This window comes from Oryza sativa, chromosome 11 (assembly GCF_034140825.1).
Source record: "Oryza sativa Japonica Group chromosome 11, ASM3414082v1".
Classification (NCBI taxonomy): domain Eukaryota; kingdom Viridiplantae; phylum Streptophyta; class Magnoliopsida; order Poales; family Poaceae; genus Oryza; species Oryza sativa.
The window spans coordinates 28,411,842-28,434,954 of NC_089045.1; the positions used below are offsets into that span (position 1 = coordinate 28,411,842).

Here is a 23,113-nt window from a genome sequence, read left to right on the forward strand (position 1 = left end):
TTATATTTTTCAGTTTATATACTATACTTTAAAATTTTGTAGCAAACACCCTAAGATTTCAGAGAGAGAAACATAAAACTCTCCTTTCCCGACTCGATTCTTCTCCCCTCCACACCATCTCTCACCCCCATGGCGACGTGGCATCACACGTTGTCTTCCTTCCAGCGGTGGATGAAGGTCATTATCATATGTACGCTCTTTTCCTCCCATTACCTATTGTCTCTTTGGCGATCTCACCCTCTACTTTTTTTTATTAGAGTTAGGTTGGATTGGGTTAGAAAGAATGAAAGACGAAGGGACACGCGGGTCTTCACAAGGGTGCAAGTCTCACGAATATTAGCGCGTTATGAAGGGCTCGTCATCACTAGATCGCGTGGTTTTGTCGAGGATAGAACAGTTACGCACTCTATTATAATTGAGAACCAAACTTTATATCTCTCGATGTTTTATAGGTTTGTTTATTTTAGGACGGAAGAAATATGACCGATCGACGTGAAAAGACAGGAGGTAACGTACACGTATGCACATGTGAGTCCCACCGAGCTGGTTCTCAGCTTGGCCGCACACGTACACTAGCTAGTTCCCTGCATCTGGGTGACACAGCTGTGTGCCTGTGTCACTGTGTGCAGCTGGCCTAGCTACACTAGCTCGTCCATGGAATCCTTCGATTGAGGCCGTGTTTAGTTAAGTTTTGTCATGTCACATCGTATTTATGTATATACATATAAAATATTAAATATAGATTAATAATAAAATAAATTATAGATTTCGTCTGTAAATTGCGATACAAATTTTTTAAGCATAATTAATTCGTCATTAGTAAATGTTTACGATAGCACTATATTATCAAATTATAAAGTAATTATGCTTAAAAACATTTGTCTTGTAATTTACATGTAATGTGTATAATTAATTTTTTTATTTATATTTAATACTTGACGTATGTGTTCAAATATTTAATGTGATATAGCAAAAAGTTTCTGTTGAGGAACTCAACAGTCATGAAATTTGAAGCGATCGAATGATCGATCTGTGATCTGTCTGTGTGGCATAGGCGGATAGCTCCATATATTATGAGCTGAGGATACTGCAGTGTGAGATGTGCCCGGTGTGGGGGCCCACCTGCAGAGCCACCTGTCCCTGACGAGAAGCCTCTACAGCTCTCGGGGGGAGTACATGGGTTTGCGTCTACAGTACATGTCACTCATGATTCCGTTGTCCTACTCGATCGATCGTACTCAACAACTGGGCGACACAAACGATACCTCTCCGAGACTCCGACCTGTTCCATAAGTCTCTAACTTTTAAATTTAACTCTCTAAGTTTAAAATAAAATTGTAAAGTAGCTTAAATTCAGCTTCACTCTTCTCATTTTGAGAAAGTACTTCACTTCACAAGTTAGACTGTTAGAGCCTTATTAAACAGGCTACTTCACATTATATCAGATCACATTATAAGATATTTCACGTTATAACTACGAGTAGTAACCAGTAGTAGTACTAACCACTAACTAATGTAAACATATCAACGTCCTTTTAGCTTGTTCTTTTTTCTAGCCTATTCACTTTGTAGCTAAAATAAGCCTTACAAAGTTTTAGTAATGTTACAATTTTAACAGGATTTCTTATGTATTGACTAAATTTAGCAACAAACTAAACGTAGATATTTTTTTATAACTTTATCAAAAAATGATATGGTTGAAAATGGCATCAAACTAGACCCTTTTATAACGAACGTGGATGTGCTACAGTACAGCAATGGAAGTGTGTTAATTAAAACTACTTTGCGAGCGTGTACATGCTTGCATGCGTGTCCATTAATTAAGGCACGCTGATTAAGCTATACCATATGCACTTTCCACGACTACACCGTACTCCGGAAAAATATACATTGCAAATCACGAAAACTTGAAAACAATAATTATCTTAGGACAGCCCCAATGTATGCTGCAAACTTGATAGTAGCGTGGGAAAGAGTGGGACCAAGATCAGATGATATGGTAGTATATGATAGGCTCCACAATGTATATGTGTTAGCATTAGGTTATAAGGTGGACTCACTTAAAAGAAAATCATATATTCTTAAATTTTATATGACCCTGTACTGTACCAAAATCATAGTATATTTTTTATTGCCGGTAGTAGCACTGTGATCTGGTTATTATTGTTTATCACTTTCACAATATTTCTTACCGGATAGTAGGAGTCTTTTTCATGCTTCTTACCTGATTTTTCATATATTATGGACGCCCTGATACATCTATTTGTAATCTAATAATAATAAGTTTTCAGGTTTACGTTACATGTTTTTAAAGTTTTTCAACACATATTTTCCCCCTACGCCATCCTCCCGTCTTTATAAGCAACCAACCCAATCGAGCGAGCGAGGCGAGGGAGGCAAACTCCATTACTCCATCGCCTTCTTCTTCTTCGCCATAGACGACTCTAGAGAGACCTTGCACACACATGTACTTGTCCTACCATGGCCTCCAGCGTTTAATCATCCCGCTAATTAATCTCCTCCGAGGTAATTAACTAATCAATCAGCATCCGTACGTGTTAACGATCGCCACACGTACGTGTATGCCATGGCCGGCCTCTGCGTCCTCCTCGAGAAGCAACACGCCGCCGCGATGACGACGGCGACGGCGGCGGCGGCGAGAACGGCTCAAGTCATAAGCAAGACCGCCGTCCTGAGCACCGCCGGCGGCGGCGGCAGCAAGATCCACGGTTGCTACTCCTCTTCTTCCTCCTCTTCTCGCGCTCCAGTGGTGGTGGCGACGACGGCGTCGTTCTTGCACCGGTGCTTCCTCTGCCGCCGGGAGCTCGCCGGCGGCGACGACATATACATCTACAGGTTAGTCATCTCTCCCTCGATCTCGTCTCTCCATCGTTGATGATAAGCTGATCGATCCGGCCATGGTGCAGAGGGGACAGGGCGTTCTGCAGCGACGACTGCCGGTTCAGGCACATCTTGACGGAGGAGGAGGAGGAGGACGGCGACATGAGCTGCCGTGCCAAGGACGCCGCGGTGGCGGCGCCAACTCGCCGCCGCTCTCGCAACCGGCGGGCCGTCGCCGGCTGCGGCGGCAGCGGATTTTTTGCGTACTAAGTTGGTCGCCGGCGGCGAGCTAGATCGCCGTGAATAGTATAGTTAAAGGTGGGAGAAGAGTTGAGTTCATCTGCAAGCATGCCTATATTAGCATGCGAAATTAATGCTAAAATATGTAGTACTTATCTTGGGATTAGCTTTTGATTTTACCCTGGTTTTCCTATATATATGAGTTATATTTTGGTATAGTATAGTATAGTAAGTATGATTGTATGAAATGGTTTAATTACATGATAGAGAAGGCTTAAGTTTGGAGTTTTTTGAGCGTGTGAAATGTGCTTTGGTAAAGGTAGAGAGTGCTCATATGTCCTTTTTGAGGGATTTTATTCAATTTTTTTGTATTTTCTATCTCTGTATTTACTATTTGGGGTTACCATTATATGTATATATATGTACTAGTATATATATTAGCTTTTTGCTACTCGACTACTCTCTCCATCCCATAATATAAGGGATTTTGAGTTTTGTCTCATAATATAAGGGATTTTGAGTCTTTACTTATAGTGTTTGACCACTCGTCTTATTCAAAAAAAAATTTATGCAAATATAAAAAACGAAAAGCTGTGCGTAAAGTACTTTGGATAATAAAGTAAGTCACAGAAAAGTAAATAATAATTCTAAAATTTTTTTGAATAAAACAAGTGGTCAAACACTACAAATAAAAACTTAAAATCCTTTTTATATTATAGTACGGAGGGAGAAATAATTAGGTGATGAGAAAATATAATGGGTGGTGATTGATATGCATGCTCCTTAATTTGCAAGGGAGGGATTGATGTGTGGTAACATACTGGAGACTCAACGTACTGACGTGAGTATATATCTAATCTGAAGTAGTGAAAGGAATAATCTCTCACAAAGTTGCCATGGTCACGTTAATTATCAAATAAATATGGTCCCTCCGGTTCTTCATTCAGATGTTTTTAGCCGTCGGATAATCCAATTTTTTTTTGAACATGACAATCTAATTGTCGAAATATCTTCTTGGTCCTAAAAAATTTCTAATTGTTTGAACTGAATTAATTATTTGAATGTGTTCATGACCAAAGAAAATAGCAATGTATATGTACCCCAGATTGTGTGTGAGAGAGAGAGATGCACAAATAATTTGGATGAAGAGGAAAATTAAAGAAGATATGTTTTGTGCAGTAATAAATTAAAATGAGAAGGTAAAGGTACTGGAGGGCCAAGAAACTAGGGAACCATCAAGACTACTAATCCAATTATCTGTCACATGGTCACAGGGTACTTATATTTTGCATTAACCCTTCTCCCCTTTACAAAGTACCAAGCCAAAAATAAGACATATGCATGCATTTGTATTTCACATAAACTATATAATGGAAAAAGGAGAGGGGATAGAAAAGGAAGGAGAACTTTATGATTAATCTAGTTTAAAAGTTTATAATATTTGACCCATCAATTTAAGTGAAAATCAATGTATGAATGTTTTGTTTTTTCAGGATTTTCTCTAATTTATTATAGCGTCACGTGATAGCTAGGGGTGGGCAGAAAATACCGAGCCCCAAAAACCCGAAATCGAGACCGAAGTACCCGAGAGGTCGGTCATCGGTTCTTAGTTCAGTCATACGTTTGAGAACGATATTTTTTCCGGTGCTTCGGTCTTTGTCGGGTATCCGATCTGACCGGACACTGAGTTTGGGAAATTTGACCCAGTAGCCCATCACATGTCCAGGAAGCAGAACTTAGCCCATCCGCTATACACTCCCCACCCCATCCTAACCCTAGCCGCCAACATTAGCAGCTCATGCATCAGCGCGCTTCCGTCATCCTGTGTGGCCGTGTCGCTACTTGCCACCGCATGCTGGTCGCCGCTACTGCACCAGATTGAGATCCTCTAACGTAACTTTCACTGATTTGGTGGCTGACATGTGGGCCCAAGAATGATAGGGCCCACATGTCAGTCACGGTGAACAATGACGTCAGAGGATCCTCTCCCACTACACCACCTCTGCCTTCACCATGCTTCCCACCCCCACCCCCACATCCTCCTAGCAGTCGTCACCGTCTCCTATCCCAACAGAGGCAAGGTCGATGCTGCCAAGGTCATGCCAAATCTGGCCGAAGCGGCAGCCATGGTGGTCATAACCATCTTGGATCTCAGAAGAGCAACTAAAAGTTTTGGCGTCACCTGGTGAATTTCCTCCCACGACGAGGTTTGCCGAGGTGAAGTTTGGGAGGATGTGGTTGAAATCAGCAGTGAGCTTCTCCCGGACAGAGGATACAGCTCAGCTCCACGAAGTGTCCTATAGGAAATTACATATTTTTTTTAGTGTCCATCACCCGTGTCACGTTTTTACGGTGTCTCTCAACCAATTACACGTTTTTTTAAGTGTCTAATAAATTTTGCCAATTCAACTTCGTAATGTCCCGTAACATCAGCCCCGACCGGCCTACATCAACACAGATCCAACGGCCTTCCAACCTCAAGCACGGATCTTAACACAAATCCAACGCACAAAAATCTGACTGAAATCTAACTAAAAATATGACGACACAATTATAGCGAAACTGTCATCATTTTGCTGCTCAGCACCTCCGATAGAGAGCAGGACACCCCGACGACGAGAGAGCGCGCGGGCGCACGAGAGGAGCGAAGCAGGCCAAGCTATTAGGCCCATTGGGCTTGTTTTTTTTTTCTTTTTTTGTGTAAATGGGGCTTTTGACTAGGAAACCCTAAACCCAAATTTCCCCTTTGTCCAGTTCTCCAATCCCCAACCTGTGCCGTGCGCGAGGAGGGGCGCGGTAGGGCGTAGAGCGGCGCGCGCGCGGGTCGGCGGCGCGGCAGCCGGCACTGGCAGCGCAGCGCAGCGCAGAGAGCAAGGCAAAGGCAGCCACCAACCAGGGACTGAAGGCAGGCAGAGGTAACAAGCTACAGAGGAGGAGAGGAAGAGGAGAGATTAGGAATGTTGAGGTATTGTTGAGTTTCTCTTCTATTTACCCTTTTGCAACTGGATGATGGATTGTGAACTCATATGACTAGTGCTTGTTGCTATGCTTAATGTAGACGTGATGGATAATGCTGCGTCGTATAATATCGTGAATTGATATTGCTTTTTTTTCCCCTTCTTATTCTGTTCTAATTCTCGCGCGCTAGTTCATGTGCCACACCTAATTTTTTTCTGTCCTCCGCCACTGACCTTATATGCGCTAGTTCATATACGAATTTTTTTTTTGTCCTCCGCCACTGACTTATATGTTCTTTAGTTTGCTAAAATCCTCTCATAACATACATTTTAGCTCCTTCAAGAAGTGGCTCCTGGTTTTCTTGCTCTCCTCTTGCGATATTGCTGGGTACTCCCTCTGTTTCATAATGTAAGACTTTCTAGCATTGCCTACATTCATATAGATGTCAATGAATCTAAACATATATGTGTGTCTAGATTCATTAACATATATATGAATGTGGGCAAGGCTAGAAAGTCTTACATTATGAAACCGAGGAAGTATTTTTCTTCTTCTTGATATATCAACGCACAAAAGCTTTTTCAGTGTTCGTTGAAAAAAAGAGCAAAATTTTCTCATGAGGAATTAAAACTGATTTTCTTACACTTATGATTCCTTAAATTGCAAATTTGCAGTGAGTTATTTACAGCCCCTCAAATTTCCTTTTCGCCAACTATTCCTTCTAGGTATTGAACAGAACGTTTTGCTTCTTCTATCTATTTTTATAATTATTTTGAGGTACACATATTGCATAGTTTTAAGCTCGTATCATTAGCATATATTCAAGGTCTGATAGATTAATCTTATGGGTGCAGGTGGCAATAGCCGAATTCATTTCTCAATGATGAGCCCTATGTAAAGTTGTATACTTCTCCATATTTCACATGGTTCTGTGCCGGCAGCCCAAATATGTATTCCAATGGTGCAGACACCTGAGAATTCCCCCCCTGGGACTCTCTTCCTGCCCCTTCTCTGTACTGACAGCTTCAGCTTCAGTTCAATCAGACTGCTCTAGTGATGATGAAAAACTGAATTGTGCTCCGTCTCAACATGCCCGGAAAAGATCCCGCCCTTTGTGCTCTGATAGTGTTGTACAGACTCTCCACTGCCTAAAGAGACGACCTGCCATTGCATTTGCCTACTTTAAAGATACACAGAGCATTGGGTTTAATCATGACTTTTCAACCTACTCAGAGATGATTCAGATTCTATCCCACTCACGCCAGGGGAAGATGTTAGTTTCATTGTTCTCTGAGCTTGTTTCAAGTAGTAATGCTAGTGGTCCTGAAATTTTGCCCCTTGTTGATCACCACAGAAGAACATGTGCTACTCCATGTTCACTCTCGTTCATGGTTGATTGCTTGATCAAGGCATGCATCACTTGCTATGATGTACAAGCAACCATATGCTTATTTAGTGGCATTTGCAGGCTTGGAGTTGTCCCATCTGTTTGGACTTGGAACCTGCTTCTCAAATTTATAGCTGAGACTGGTGAATATGAGATGGTTCTCGCAGCTTATAATGAAATGAAGTGCTTTCAGCTGACTCCCGATGTTTATACATTTGCCATAGTCACTAGGTCACTTTTTCAAGCAAAGAAAGTGGACGAGGCTTTGCAAGTTTGGGCCGAGATGACTGAAATGGGAGTGAAACCAGATGCACGTGGGTACTCGTCATTTCTAATTGGTCTGTGTGATTGCGGAAAATATGATTTAGCTTATGTTATTCTACAAGAGATTAATAGGGAGAAGGTTCCTGTTGAGGCCATGGCTTATAACATGGTAATGGATGGACTATGCAAAGAAATGAGATTGGATGAGGCGGAAAAGCTCTTGGAAAACAAGGCCAGACAAGGATCCAACCCTGATGTATATGGTTATAGCTATCTGATTCGGAGTTATTGCAAAATGGGCAACCTAATAAATGCTGTGGATCATTATGAAGCCATGGTTTCTCATGGTATTGAGACAAATTGCCACATTGTGAGTTACCTTCTGCAATGCTTCAGGAAGTTAGGCATGACATCTGAAGCAATTGCGTATTTCCTGAAATTTAAAGATTCAGGGCTTCATCTTGACAAGGTGATTTATAACATTGCTATGGATACTTATTGCAAGAATGGGAACATGAACGAGGCAGTTAAGCTACTGAATGAAATGAAGTATGGGGGTTTGACACCTGACAAAATTCACTACACATGCCTAATCAGTGGTTACTGTTTGAAGGGAGAAATGCAAAATGCACAGCAGGTATTTGAGGAAATGCTGAAGGCCAATATTGAGCCAGATATAGTTACATATAACATATTGGCTAGTGGGTTTTGCAAGAGCGGTCTTGTTATGGAGGTGTTTGATCTTCTAGACCGTATGGCAGATCAAGGTTTGGAGCCTAATTCACTCACCTATGGTATAGCAATTGTTGGATTTTGTAGAGGAGGCAACCTTAGTGAAGCAGAGGTTCTATTTAATGTAGTAGAAGAAAAAGGAATTGATCATATCGAAGTGATGTACAGTTCGATGGTTTGTGGCTATTTGCTTTCAGGCTGGACTGATCATGCTTACATGCTTTTTGTAAGGGTTGCTCGACAAGGAAATCTTGTGGATCATTTTTCATGTTCTAAGTTGATAAATGACCTCTGTAGAGTTGGAAATGTCCAGGGGGCTTCAAATGTTTGTAAGATTATGTTAGAACATGATGTTGTACCTGATGTGATTTCATATAGCAAACTCATATCAATCTATTGTCAGAATGGAGATATGGACAAAGCTCACTTATGGTTCCACGATATGGTTCAGCGAGGACTTTCTGTTGATGTTATTGTATACACTATACTGATGAATGGTTACTGCAAGGCTGGTCGTCTGCAAGAAGCTTGTCAATTGTTTGTTCAAATGACAAACTTGGGCATAAAGCCTGATGTGATTGCATATACAGTTCTACTGGATGGTCACTTAAAGGAGACCCTTCAGCAAGGTTGGGAGGGGATTGCTAAAGAGAGAAGGAGCTTTCTTCTTAGAGCGAATCATAACAAGTTATTAAGCTCCATGAAAGACATGCAAATTGAACCTGATGTACCCTGTTACACGGTGTTGATTGATGGAAAGTGCAAAGCTGAATATCTAGTGGAAGCCCGGGAACTATTTGATGAGATGTTGCAGAAAGGACTTACTCCTGATGCTTATGCTTACACAGCTCTTATAAATGGATATTGTAGCCAAGGGGAAATATCAAAGGCTGAAGATCTTTTGCAAGAAATGATTGACAAGGGAATAGAACCAGATGAATTGACCTTTTCAGTATTAAATCAGAGTTCCTTGAGGTCTAGGAAGATTCAGTTCTGTGCATGATTCCCTCTGTGGTACCATGTTTAGTAAATTCTTTCTACTGAGGACACCTATGTCAACAGCAAGGTGATGCTTTTATCAATCATTAGTTAATTGGATTTTTCTCTTCTCTGCTTATAAAATTGGTCACAAGTATAATCTTATCAGCAGTATATACAATTCTCTGCAAGTGTTTCTACACTTGACAGGGAACTAAGTACCAACAATTGTGAAATATACTGGGCATAGCTTGTGAGTCTGATCAAGTAATTTATGATTTTCAGGAGGTCAACATTGCTGATGAAGAACTTTCTGTAAAAATTCGCAAAGAAAATGAGGCTCCTGTTGTTGAGAGAAAAGTCAAGAACATTTCAGATACCAACATTAAGAGGTTGTGCATCCTATATCTCAGTCTGCTTTTCAAGCAGACCTCCTGTAACATCCTGAAAATTCAAGACAATAAAAATCACTAAAATTTTGAACTTTTTAAAACTTTTGCATCATGCTGGTTGTTATGGTTGTTATTGCTTGCCAAACCGTAAATCGACACAATGGATCAATTTAAAGATTTACACCCGAGCAATAATTACGATTTACAACGATGCAATATTTATTATCAATCCCATAAATATTTATGCACATGAAAGCCAAGTCAAATAAAGTACAAGTTAACTATTAAACCCTGTAGTATAAATCACAAATCGAATATTGAATAATCAAACCATGTTGATAGCCTGAATTCATATTTAACAAAAGGAAACAACATGGTTGAATATAATCCACTTGAATCCAATCTCACATGAAATATAGATACACATGAAATGATGACCAATTATAATGGAACTCTATCTATAACATAGTTCACTAGGAGTAATTAATGGGATATTACTAAACCATAATGCTCTATATAAAGGTAAACCAATTCACATGAAATAATGGTCATATAATTAAATTAAGCTTTATAAAATTATGTGAGGTTTTAATTAAACAATTAGATTAATATTGTGCCGAGTCTCAATTTACTATTTTAAATAGATTGAACCTATCCGTGTAAAATATATTGCTATACAACTAAACTTGACCAATCTGCTAATGTATTAATCATGACAAGTCGTTATATTAAATTTAATAGTACCCCAAAGTCTTCAAAAATATATAAGTTCACCTTAGGGCCAATAACTCAAATTAATCTAAAAAAGAATTCGTTTGTGCGATAAATAAATAAATATGGGTAATATTAATCTAGGGTGAATCCATTGGTTAGAATGACACAAATATTGAGTAAACTTCATTTGTGTAAAATTTAGGATTTAAAGAATAAAATTTATATAGGAAATAGGCTAAAATAGGGTTAAATAGCCGGCTAGCACTGTTCATTAGCCCCCTAGGTGTTTGATTTGGTTCCTAGCCCTCCTCCTCCTCCTGCCCGTCCCATCTTCTCTGCCGCGCACGCCTGGCCGCCCCGAGCCCCGCGCCGCCATCGCCGTCGCTTCCGTCGCGTCGCCGCGCCGCCGTTCCATCACCCCGAGCCCCGTGCCGCGCGCCGTCGTCGTCTCCGGTCGCGTCGCCTCGAGCCCCACCCCTCCGCGCGCCGTCGCCATCGCGTCCCGTCCCCGCTGCCGCGCCGCGCGCCGTCGCCGTCGCGTCGCCATCGCCACGCGCCGTGAGCCGTCGCCATCGCGCTGCTGCGCCTTCGAGCCCCGCGCCCTGTCGCTGCCGCGCCGCTCGACCGTCGCCGTCGGCCTCGCGCCCTGAGCCGCCGCGCGCTGTCACCGTTGCGTCACCCGTCGAACCGCGTCGCCCGTCCCCTAGCCGCCTGCGCCCCGCCGCGCGGCTGTCCCGTCGCCGTCGCCCTGAGCCGCTGCCGCGCCCCGAGTCCTGTGCCGCTACCGCGCCTTCGCGTCATCGCCGTCGCCATCAGCACCTCGAGCCCCGCCCGCGCCGCGCACCGTCCTGTCGCCGCGCCGCGCTCCATCGCGCGCCGTCGCCCTTGAGCCCCGCGCCGCCGCGCCATCCCGTCGACGATTAAAAGCCGGCCAACCCTCCCCCCGAGCCCTATAAATGCCCCCTCCCCTTTCCCTTCCCTCCCCACGCCATTTCCCCCTCTTCTCCCTTTTTTTTTTCCCTTTCTTCACCTCCACCGACGCCGCGTTCCGCCGCCGCGCCGCCGCTGCCGCGCCCCGGCGCCTCGCCGCCGCCGCGCCGCACCCTGCCGCCGCGTCCCCGTCGACTCCGCCGTCGGTCCGGTGAGCCTTCCCCTCCCCCTCCGCTTGTCGACGCGCCGCGCCGCCCGCTGGTTCCATCCGAGCCGCGAGAGAGAGAGGGAGCCGGGAGACAGCCGAGAGAGAGAGAGGAGAAAAGAGAGGAGAGATTAGAGTGGGCCCCACCTGTCATTAGCCCATCCAATTTCCCTTTAGAAGAATAATTCTGTAGAAAAGGAAATCCAGACCTTGACCCCACCCGTCAGCTGTGGTGATGTGTGTATAGGGTTTAGGAATAAAAATAATGAATTAGGAACAGTACCATTTCGCAATTATTAGAATTAATTCAAATTTGAATCTTTGAGCTAGCATAGTTTATTCGTTTTAGCTCCGATTCGAGTGAAACTTGAATCTAAATTCATCTAAATTCATAAGCTTTCTAATGGTATATAATTTACTATTTAATAAAATATATTTATAATAATAAATTAATTAATATCAAATGGTTGGATAATAGTTAACCTAAATAGTGTGCCAATAAATAAAAATGGATATTGTATAGTAGCATAATTATCTTTAAGGTGTTTTGTCACAGTAGCAACCACATAAATTAGTTATAATAAATCCTTCAAATTAATGGGTGTATAGGAAAATATTAATGCCATTTACTAGCCTATGTCCAAATATAACCAAATCCATGACTTATAAATTATTTACATAAAGTTTAGCCTCATATTTTGTAAACAAAAATATAAACACACCTAGATGAATCTTTAACTTGTTTAGGAGAGTAATCACAGAGCTAGTTGTATTTGGACCACTTAAAAATTAATTGATACAATGTCATGTGAAGTAGAATATATATATATATATAGTCAGTTGATATCCATTAGTTAAACAAACAGAGCCATCTTAAAATCAACATGTATTGTATAGCTTATAGTAAAAAGCAACTACTCAAATATATGATCCAATAATAAGACATTGTTGCTTACACATATACTATACGTCCCATTATAGTTGTACGGTATAGTATTAATTTGCGTGTTACATATATTAATTAGAGGGAGTGTATGACAAACATGTATATTAGATAAATACTAGTATAAATCTTGACCTCATATGATTATAATTATAGTTCAACTGTAAATTAGGATTTTTTATTAAGGGATAATCTGTAACCATAATATGATTAACCTAAACAACTCTAACATACAAAGCATGGATAATTATTATCCTTTTATAATTTATTGTGACAAGTGAAATATGTTCATAATTAAAGTAAAGCCTCCATCAATTAAATAATAATACACATGATTCATTATTTGGTTGATCCTAAATCCATCTAACAACAGAACCTCTAGTATATAACCGTCCTATTTAGATAGATGCATACATAGCCATAATCCTTCCATAGCCATTAGCTAGACTAAACCACATATTAGCCCGATGTATATCTTATTTATACACTATTGGTTAACTCCTAAATAAACCACGTTGACAATAGAAAGATTAAGAAACCTTAGCCCCTAGCGTAATTGGAATCCGTTAGCAGACATGAATAGTATGAGCAACCCTAGGTTCAACCCCGACATTTGTATTTTGGTTGTGCATATTTGCTTGTTGTTGAATATTGGTTTTTCTTGCGTATTATAGAATTTGTGTATCGGTTAGTCGTGAGGCAACGTATGCAGCTTCCAGGAGGTGAAGGTTGATCAAGATTATATCAATAATAAGGACTATTCTGAGCAGGCAAGTCATCACTATTCCTTGAACATGTTGATCCTAATTGTGAAATTGTTTTGTTTATAAATAAAATTGCATGCAATGATGAACACCCTACTTGTGATTATGCCATGCCTTGATCATTGTTTACCCTTGAATCCTTGTAACCATGTTTACGTATGAGTCCCTAGTCAACTATGACAATTGCTTAGAAATGCTATTCTAGAATCATGCATACTCATATTTATCAAATGCTATATGCTTGGGCAATTACCTTTGGGAAGGTAATTGAGATGCGGCATGTGGAGACATGAGCGCCACATTGCCATGATGTTGATGACATGATTTGTGAAAGGAGAAATAAAATTAAACAACTGTTTTCGACTGGGGCGGACGGAGGATTTGGGTGGTATCTGGAAAAGGCTAGTACCGTCCCCGGTCAATTAAGGACCGAGCCATGAAGTTAAGCATGAAACGACCCCCGTACAACCGTACTTCTCGAATGGGTATAGACCTAGCGGATTAGATAGCCGAGCGGAGGCAGTATCCCTGCATAGTGGTTTCTTGATGTGTGAGGCAGGGGCTCTACGGTGGGGCAGCCATTGGTAGAACCGCGAGGCGGGTGTCTACAGTGGTGTCGCCATCAGTAGGACTGCCATGTGAGAACCTAAAACATAATTATAACTTAATGCATGTGTGAGTCTTCCCTTCCCGGGTGCGCCAGAACTCCTCTCACTGCTAGAAACCGTGTACGCCTAGAGTGCATGAGGATGAAAAGTTCATGGAGCGGGTACTGCCAATGCGAGGTTATCGAAAAGCTTTGCCGTGACGCGTCTCATGTGTTGGGACGAGGCTCATGTGTTGGGCAGTCGCGGAGTGCGGGTAAAGTGTACATCCACTGCAGTGTGAGTAAACCAAATCTATTCGAATAGCCGTGCTCGCGGTTATTGAGCACCGGGACATGTATTACACTTGGCTAGACTCTAAATTTTTAACTTGTGGGGGATGGGATATTGCATGATGAATTTTATGCTGATGGAGCCACATCCCGAGAGGAGGGAAGGTGGACATCCTCAGAAAACCATGACGATTCAATGGCGGGAAGCTATCCTTGGGATCACAATGGATGGTGGACAGAACCGTCGTTGTTTAAAGTGAACACTGGTACTAAAATTTGATCAGTCTATGCTAGGTTTTAGGCTTGTGAAAAGAATTGTAAAATTAGCTTTATGCAAAAGAACCTGAAACCATTCCTTGAATACCCTCTATCATATGCATTGTTGTTGTGGTGGCTTGCTGAGTACGGTTGGTACTCACCCTTGCTATTTATATATCTTTTAGGAGAGTGTTGAAGAGAAGCCCTTGTCGGTACGCTTGCGTATCCCACAAGATGATCGGAGTGCGGTCTTGTTCTAGGTCTCGTTCCCCAGTCGACTGCCTGTGGCATGTTAACCGGGCCCTTATATTATTTTGTCTTCCGCTGTTGTTCTCTGATAGTTGTTGGCCTACCTGGCCCTAATGTAAGTATTTAACTCTTTTAGTCTAAATTCATTCGTGATATGTTGTGATCCAACTATGTATGTGTGTACCAACTACTGATCCAGGGATTGGTACGGATAAACACAGAAGATTTCCGATTTCCAAAATCGGGGGTCTACACCTCCCTGCAAATCTCTTTGAGTCCTCATGCAATAGATGGCCTTGTTAAAGGATTGGAGGCCAATCAACGTCTAGTAGGTGACTTGACCCTAGCAACCCTTGAGGACAGTTGAACTCAGTTCAGGTACTAGTGTATTTTGTTACAGTATTTGTTCCTTAAGAGGTATTATTTTTTAGGGTAGGGGATATGGTATACTCTGTCAATTCTGCACTATTCAGCCAATTTTCAATATTGAGAAGTTTTAAGCGTGCTCACAAAATAGAGGAGGACGCTCATTCAGGTTGCATAGATTGTACTTTTGCTTCATTAAATGTATCCACTCACATTATTTTATTAGTATATATTCTATATATTCCTGCCTAAACCTGCTTCATGGATTTCTTTTTCCTACTTGGCCTTATTTTGTTGGTTTAAAAGCAGAGCAGCGCACTTGTCATGGTCTCCTTTTTTACTGGGGGTTTGATCTCTTTTGTCAGCACAGGCTCTGATTTTACCTCCTAGACATTCAAAATAGGAACTCTCTTCAATTCCAGTTCCAGATACTGTTCCTCAAGAACACAGGTACTAATTGATGAAGTATCCTCTAAAAGATACGTTGAATATAGTGCTTTTTCATGTTGCCGTTCCTAATTTTATTCATTCCTTGCTATGTTGTGTTCTCTAGGTCCAAATTCCACTTAAGGTTGTGACTCTCTGTGCAAGTAGAGATGTGATTTGTCAAATTTGGAACGGCACTAGTAATTGTCTTATCTCATCATGTTTTTCTGAGTGTCCAAATTTTTAACCTTTTCTTTTCCTTCAGAAGGTAACAGACTTTGCTTGTATCCAGGTTAATGTCAAACTTCGATTCCCTGTTGTATTGAATTAATTCATGGAACCTACAAATCTTCCACCTGAAGATTTTTTGCCTGCCTGGAATTCTGGAAAGCATTAGCTGCTCAGTCTCTGAAAGTTTAAGATGTGGTAAGGTTTCAGTTCTGTTGTGGATAACTAGTGAGTTGTGAAGGAATACATTTTTTTCATGAAATGTAGAATTGGATAATCTTCCCTCATGGTTTTGCTTGTTTTTTCTTGTTACTGATGATTTAGTGTGTCTTGTTAGATTGTTACTATTGCCTTCTAGCATAATGGATATAGCAAGTATGTTTAGCTGGATAGTAATGTTGTGCTCTATTAAAAACAAAGGAACAATGGAGCGGATTGCCCTTAAGTTTCTGGTTTCTCCACGTGGTCGAGGCTCTGATTGGCGACTTTGGTGGGCAAAGCCCTTCTCTAATATCCTTATTGTTTAAGTTTCCAAAGTGTATACAACCTTTATGTACTAGGTGGCATCTAATAATTAGGGAATCTGACACAAACTAGGAATATCAAATAGAATACATAAATCAAGCTAGGACTAGAATTATGAACATATCTAACGCACCCAGCCAATGCTTCCCTGCACCTATGGTATTTGATCCCATAACATCCGTAACAGATAACCTGTATGCAGATGGAATGTTGCAAATCATAAGTCCTTTACTGACAGCAATTGTCTAGGAGAAAATTCTAGTTAGTGTAGCAGAAAATTAGGTGCCTCTTTGCCAGCAAATTCGACCTTTGATGCCATCAGTGTTGGTGTAGCAGAAATAATGTCATCAATGTTCAATGCACAGTCTCAGTTCAATGTAGGTCAAATCAAAACAGATTTACAAGACAGATGTCAACTTCAGTTCGAAATTTGATTAAAGCTTGTTACAGTTCTTTTTATAAAGTAAGTTAATGGCTACGAGAAAACAGAAGTTGACCGCTGTTATTTTTGCCATGCAGGAGTTCACCAAAGAGTCTTTAATTAATCGATTATCCTTAGGGATAATTGGTTCTAATTCCGTCTACATTGGAAGCCATAGTTCCTTCAGAAGTACCTGTCACAATGGCAGCACAATGAAAAGAGGAAAACAAAGCATCCTGCTGGCAAAACGACTTGTGGCTGAAGAACAATGATGAAGCAAGGGGTGACGCAGAAGTATTTATTTTACTTTTGGCCGGGTTATAACTTATAAGTCCCTTGATCACTGCAGGTTATAAGCTCTGGGAATCCTCATTGCCCTAGGTCTAGTGTTGAATCTATGTAGTTTTTTATGTAGTTTTTTCAACCAAAATCGATCTTGAAGTTTGCTGTTTATGTGTAATTACGATTTGTATCAACAAGATTAGAATGTTTAGCTATATGCCTTGGATTGATTAACTAGGCTCGTTTTTTTTCTCATTCAAGTGTTCAATGAAATGTATGGTTCTCTAGCTTCTCTTTTGTTTCAAAATCCTTAGTTTTGGGGGCTTGCGTGTAGATGGCAGCTGTATCTTTCATGTATATAAAGCTATGGTTGTAGAAAATTATAGTGCGTATTATAAATTATTGTAGGATATATTATATTTGATGGTTAAGATGTTCCACCTTTTCAGGAATGCTAGGCTATTATTTGCATTCTTTTGTGTGGCCCATACAGCCCTACCAATTCCCTGGTTGTGCAAATTTGGAGAATTTGAATATTACTTGAACTGAATATTACATGTGGCTGTTGAGATCACGCTGATTGAAATCATTTCCAGGCAAAGGAGTGTTAGGACAGAGTGCAGATCAATCAGTCCACCTTCGAATATACTACAGCCTGAGCAACCACTGTTCTTGCTGAATTTCAACCAAAAGCAAGTCACAGAGTCGCTCTATGCAAGTCATCTGAATCTAAACAGGTTGACACAAAAAAATGATTTTCCATGAAAAATCAACTCGTATGCAATCAGATGAAGCTAAACAACTAGCAACATTTCTCAGGCTCCAACCAAACGATGAAATTCCATGGAGCAGTTTACTTGCTGAATAGTTGAATCAATTAGACGATTGAAACAACCTCTTCCACACTTCAAAACCTGTCTTATCTCCACAGGGGTTAAAAACAAAAAAGAAAAAAAAAAGCGAACAAAGAATCAAGAAATAATAGATGTAGCAGGTACAGTAGGCAAGCACCAACACCTCCCCTCCAACCTCACACTATGGAAACTACTAATTTTTTACAGAATACAACTCACACTTCAAGATAAGCTTCAGGGCAACAGAGGCAAGGGAAGTTTGATATTCTCCCTCCCACAGATTTTCGTCGGTTTGTTTGTTTACGCGTTCTCAGCTGCTGCGTGCGATCGCTTTGGTCGCCACTCTGTGTGTGCCTTCACAATATCAGCTCCTGACTCAAGCTGAAGAAGATGGTCGCACTGGATGGCAGAAGCCTGCTTGTCGGCGCCAATGCTGGTGCATTCCCCTGACACGGTGGTAAGTGATTGCAGCACGCTGTCTCGACCACACTCCTTCCTGTAATCCAGGGTCATGCTTGCAAGCTCATGCTTCTCCAGTACTGAAATTGGAGCACTCTGGGGGAAAAAATTAGAAAGAACTCAAAAACATGTTTGAAAGCCTTCTGACTGACCAGATGTAAGACTAATGACAATATCAACAATACAGATGGTCAGATCAGAATCTCTAGAAAATAATTGCAAGTACTACATAAAATGGTTCCCTAACAACCACCATATAAAAGGATAAAGCCAAATTATTTTTCTCTAAACAATGAATAAAAGGGACAAGAATAACCACCTCAAGGATCCACCCAATATATTTAACATTGTTCACATGCTGATTGACATCGAGGTCACCCCATCTAGGCTGTTGCAGTAAACAAGAGTCCATCAAAGATCATTTAAAATAAATGAGGGGTGAGATCAAATATTACTATTTTTCTTAGATAAATGATTGCAGTTGAGGCATAATGATAATTTAGTATGTAACTATGTCTAGCTGACTTACAGTGAGCCCCTTTCTTATGAATTGCTCTGTAGCATCATCACCAACTTTATTTCCTGTCTTGGCTAACTTTTCACTCTGCTCCTCTGTTATAGCTGAACGGTCATTGAAATATGGGCCTATTTCAGCTCTAACTTCATCTGGCATTTTTGAAAGTCTTCTAGTTTTCTTGTGCATCATCACCCAAACACTGCAAGAAAGGATTGGAAAAGGAGCACAATTAGCAATTATCAATGATGTGATCAAGCAGAAATACCAAGATTGGATATCCTCATAAAAAAAACGATACAGATGATTCTTGCAATAGAATAAAGTTGAAGCCCAAACCTTGTAGCTCTCAAGATTGTTCGGCCAGAGTTGTAGTCACGAACATGCCAGTCTCGACGCATGCCATTTTTGCCAGCAGCAGCAACCCATGTGTCAACTTGAACCGTATCTCCCCTAAAACCATAGCAGGTTGGTACAATACATCTGTCATTTTTTTGATCCACAGAAAGACGTCGGCAATTGTATCTGAACTAAAAAAACAATTTGAAATTGCACCTCCATTTTTATAACTCAAAACCCCCAAAAAGAAGTTTTCAACCACTTGTTGACACAGTTGACAAGAGGATTTAAACATAACGTGTGCAATAGTAGCACTAGCACCACTTATTTGATGAATGATGACCACCTAGATTTTTAAACTGACAGATGCTGTTCAACAAAAGTTCACTGTTCTAGATGGGTCCTTAGCTTCTCCCATGATATGGCACAGCATTAATTGCTTTTGTTCTTTTCTATACGATGGAATCATTTACTGCAGACCAATAAAGGGAAACTTTCTGAATTGTGATCCCTTGAGGTGTGGTACCCTGTACAGACGTCTTTTAATTCAAGATCCAAGAAAGCACAGAACAGACAACATTTAATGAGGCAGCTCTGGGCAATGAATATGAAGTAACCAGTCAATTATCTATTGGGACTAAATTTTATTATTAGTCTATGTTTAATATTTCTAATTAGTGTCCAAACATCCGATGTGACATGAACTAAAATTTAGTCCCCGGATCCAAACACCACCTAAACCACTCTCTCTATCCACTAATCAGTTATGTTTTCGGGAGAGCATTGTCCTGTTAAGTGATATTATACTTTTCAAGACAAAACAGGGCAACAGAGTTATAGTGCTGCCAAACTCAGGCCTTGGGGTATCGAAATTTTCATGTTGCTTGTAATAAAGCTAGACAATAATTTTAATGTGAACTACCCGAGTGGTAAATTTTTGTTTGTAAATGTAAATAAATCACTTGCTAATTTATTTTTAAAACGGAGCTTATCGCTGGAAAACGAAAGTACATGCCCGTTCTGGCATTCCCACTCAACATAATTCAAGATCCAAGGAAGCACAGAGAAGACATCATTTAATGAGGCAGCTTTGGGCAATGAATAAGGCGTAACAAATGAAGTTGCTCTTGGATCTAAATTACTACTCCACTAATAACTGACGTCTAAAGGAGAGATTACTGTTCTTCTTTGTTTTTAACTGATGTTGTGTCTTTTGAGGACAACATAGAGCAAGGATAGCTACAGACTTACAGTGCTGTACCAAAAAGGCCTTGGGGCATCAGAACTTTTATGTTGCATGTACTAAAGCTAGATTATGTCTTTAATGAGGATTACTCAAGATGCAAATCCTGTTTCTAAATGCAAAGAAATAACTTGATAGTTTGTGTTATAATCAGGGCTCGACAATTGGAAACAAAGTGCATGCTCCTCCCCACTTAAGTAGGAATATATTCATTTCTTCCTAATTGGAAAATTTAGTTTGCCACAAACTCTATCCTTGATCCAACAAAACTGGAGCTGATATTACTACACATTTCTTAGTCAACCAATGAGGAATAACAGCACCTCCTAAACATGAGGCCTATCACGGGAAATCAAAGAAAAACATGGCCTTCTATAGCAGTAAAAATTTCAACCCATATTCTTGCAAACCAGCAGCAGCGAAATATACGACCAAGTAAAAGATTCACTTGATTTTCATCAACCAACCAGTATATGGAGAAATCAGACCAGAGATCCACACAACATTATGATAAACCATGTTAAAGTAAATATTGAGCTAAATACTACTGTTGCCTGAGTAAGAATCTTCTTTAAACAAATAGAAACAAATATGCCAAGGACACACAGCTATAAAGTAGTACATAAAACGATATCTGTAAAAGAAGCAAAACAAATATGAAGTAATTTAAAATGTGACAAAAATGAAAACTTACGGTAAGGAATTGATAGAAAGCAACCAAAGATACATATATTAAGAGGAGCAAAGGTTTGCAAAGAAGTACCATGCGGGGTATTGCTCAACAAGAAGCTGGATTTTGCTGACAACCCATATCAAGTTCCGTTTGCTCATCTCCGGTGTAGCCCCAAAACCATCTCCAAGAAGACCAGCAGTCCTCACATGGTTAAGAGCTGTTTCCTGCAAAATTTTAAATAATTGCCAGCTTGAAAGAGACATATGAATCTATAACAAAATGCTGAAATGAGAAATAAAACTAAAAACAGAATGTGCAACCACTTACCTGTAAATGATTCATCAATGTCTCTATAGAAGCTGTACGATCAGCACCAATCTCGTAGGACCGAATCATGAAGTTCTGCCTAAACACCATACCGTCCTGGATAATCCTACCAAAGCCAAATGTGTCAACAAGCATGTCAGGTTTCTTTGGCTTCCAATCAAGCAGTGTCCACTGCTTCTCTGCGGCAAGGAAGATGGTTGTAATAGCCGCAAGAAGCATGCTCCAATCCGGCAGTTGGTTATAGAACGTCTTTGGAGCACTGTAAGGCACCGTTTCCTCCATGTCAGGCTTCACCGTCTTGAGGTTAACCTTCGTACCATTAACCTTGGGAAGGGTTTGAGCCTGTGCCTTTACTTGCATGGCTGCAGGAGGTGGGTTAGGCTTTGCGACAATGCCACGGACACTCAAATTCTCCGGCAATTCGCCGGTAACAGCAGCATTCTTGGAGCTTCTAGCTGATGCTGCAGGAGATGAGCCTGGACCTGGGAAGAATGCTGAGGCGGCAAGAGACCCTGCCATGATTGAACTTCCCTTCACGGCCCAAAATTCGTTTAGAAATCAATCACACGCCAAAAGCGCTAACCTGAATAAACAATCAATTGTATTAGACACTTTACAACAATGTAGCTCTTTGGAAAACTTAAAAGAGGAGAAAAAAAATTGAGGCATGAACTAGTGGATCCACCCACTAAAAAGTTTGCCTCCTCATGGGGAAAAAAAAGGCCTCATATATCATAAACAAGTACACCCGCGAATTTCCCAAACGATTCGAAACCACATTTGAATCAATGCAGGCAAAATGAACCATATGCCCCCCGATGAACAAAATGGCATTGAGAATTGGGAGGACCCAATATCGGAACTCGCAGGGGCGGATCCAACTTGGGACATGGGGGGGGGGGGGGTTAAACTGTTACTACTTGTATTAAGGCTCTGAAATTAAGGAGGAGAAGAGCTTCCTCCAGATCTAGAAGAGAAGAAGCTAGGGTTAACGAACGAACGCAAGCAAATTCGAGGCAAAAGTAGTCCCCCGAAGCTAGAATGAGAGAGAGGTGAATCAGGAAGAGGAGGCTCACCAGGATCCCCTCCCCTCCCCTGCTCTGCTCTCCTCGGCGATGGAGATCGGCGCCCCTCCACTCCGCTGTTGAGCCGCGGCTCGTCTTTCTTGGCGCAAGGAAGGAGACGACGGGAGAATTTCTCCTCTTTCTTTTACGCCAAAAAAGGGAAGGAAGGGGGAAGATACTATCCACCTTTTATCTCAACATTTTTTTTCCTTTATGATTGGCTGGTGGCCCACGTATCAGCGATACTAAGAGAAAAATAAATATTATTATCAAACTCGATTAGGGATTGTGTCAGACCACCATCAACCACTAACTTTAGTATTGCTACACGCACGGCCGTCACCGACGCTCTTTTTTTTAAGGCAAAAAAGGGAAGGAAGGGAAAGATACTCCACCTTTTATCTCAACATTTTTCTTTATAATTGGCGGGTGGCCCACGTATCAGTAATACTAAGAGAAAAAATAAATATTTCGATTAGGGATTTGTGTCAGACCACCAGCAACCACTAACTTTAGTGTCGCTCCACGCACCACCGCCACCGACGCTCTTACTTTTTGAGCTACCGTCGTTCCTTCTCTCCGCATTTACATGCGTAGCCGCGCCCTCTAGTTATCAACATGTCTTTTCTCCTCCCCCAATGTCATGCATATTGTTGTCAT

General features: G+C 41.0%; 2 protein-coding genes and 1 non-coding gene across 4 annotated transcripts; 2 read left to right on the forward strand and 1 right to left on the reverse strand.

Annotated features, from left to right (window-relative positions):
* The first annotated feature begins 2,395 nt into the window (after positions 1-2,395).
* On the forward strand, positions 2,396-3,532 carry LOC9266865 (uncharacterized). Its single transcript, XR_010737692.1, has 2 exons — positions 2,396-2,856; positions 2,928-3,532. It is a non-coding gene; the product is annotated as an uncharacterized protein (transcript).
* A 2,297-nt stretch (positions 3,533-5,829) lies between these two features.
* LOC107278409 (pentatricopeptide repeat-containing protein At2g26790, mitochondrial) lies at positions 5,830-17,420 on the forward strand. Of its 2 annotated transcripts, none has more exons than XM_066305302.1 (10): positions 5,830-6,046; positions 6,894-9,488; positions 9,686-9,792; positions 13,259-13,354; positions 14,669-14,847; positions 14,932-15,110; positions 15,469-15,548; positions 15,652-15,724; positions 15,817-15,950; positions 16,797-17,420. In XM_066305302.1, the coding sequence occupies exon 2, from the start codon at positions 6,963-6,965 to the stop codon at positions 9,423-9,425; it is 2,463 nt and encodes an 820-aa protein (XP_066161399.1). In that variant the 5' UTR covers positions 5,830-6,046; positions 6,894-6,962; the 3' UTR covers positions 9,426-9,488; positions 9,686-9,792; positions 13,259-13,354; positions 14,669-14,847; positions 14,932-15,110; positions 15,469-15,548; positions 15,652-15,724; positions 15,817-15,950; positions 16,797-17,420. The 2 variants fall into 2 exon arrangements, with proteins under 2 accessions (XP_066161399.1, XP_066161400.1); XM_066305303.1 differs by having other exon boundaries at positions 14,954-15,110.
* Positions 17,421-17,791: 371 nt separating this feature from the next.
* On the reverse strand, positions 17,792-22,605 carry LOC4351056 (palmitoyl-acyl carrier protein thioesterase, chloroplastic). Its single transcript, XM_015762393.3, has 7 exons — positions 22,466-22,605; positions 21,390-21,972; positions 21,153-21,286; positions 19,147-19,260; positions 18,823-19,009; positions 18,613-18,681; positions 17,792-18,389 (listed from the first exon to the last, which is right to left on the reverse strand). The coding sequence occupies exons 2-7, from the start codon at positions 21,906-21,908 to the stop codon at positions 18,135-18,137; spliced, it is 1,278 nt and encodes a 425-aa protein (XP_015617879.1). The 5' UTR covers positions 21,909-21,972; positions 22,466-22,605; the 3' UTR covers positions 17,792-18,134.
* Between the last annotated feature and the right edge of the window lie 508 nt (positions 22,606-23,113).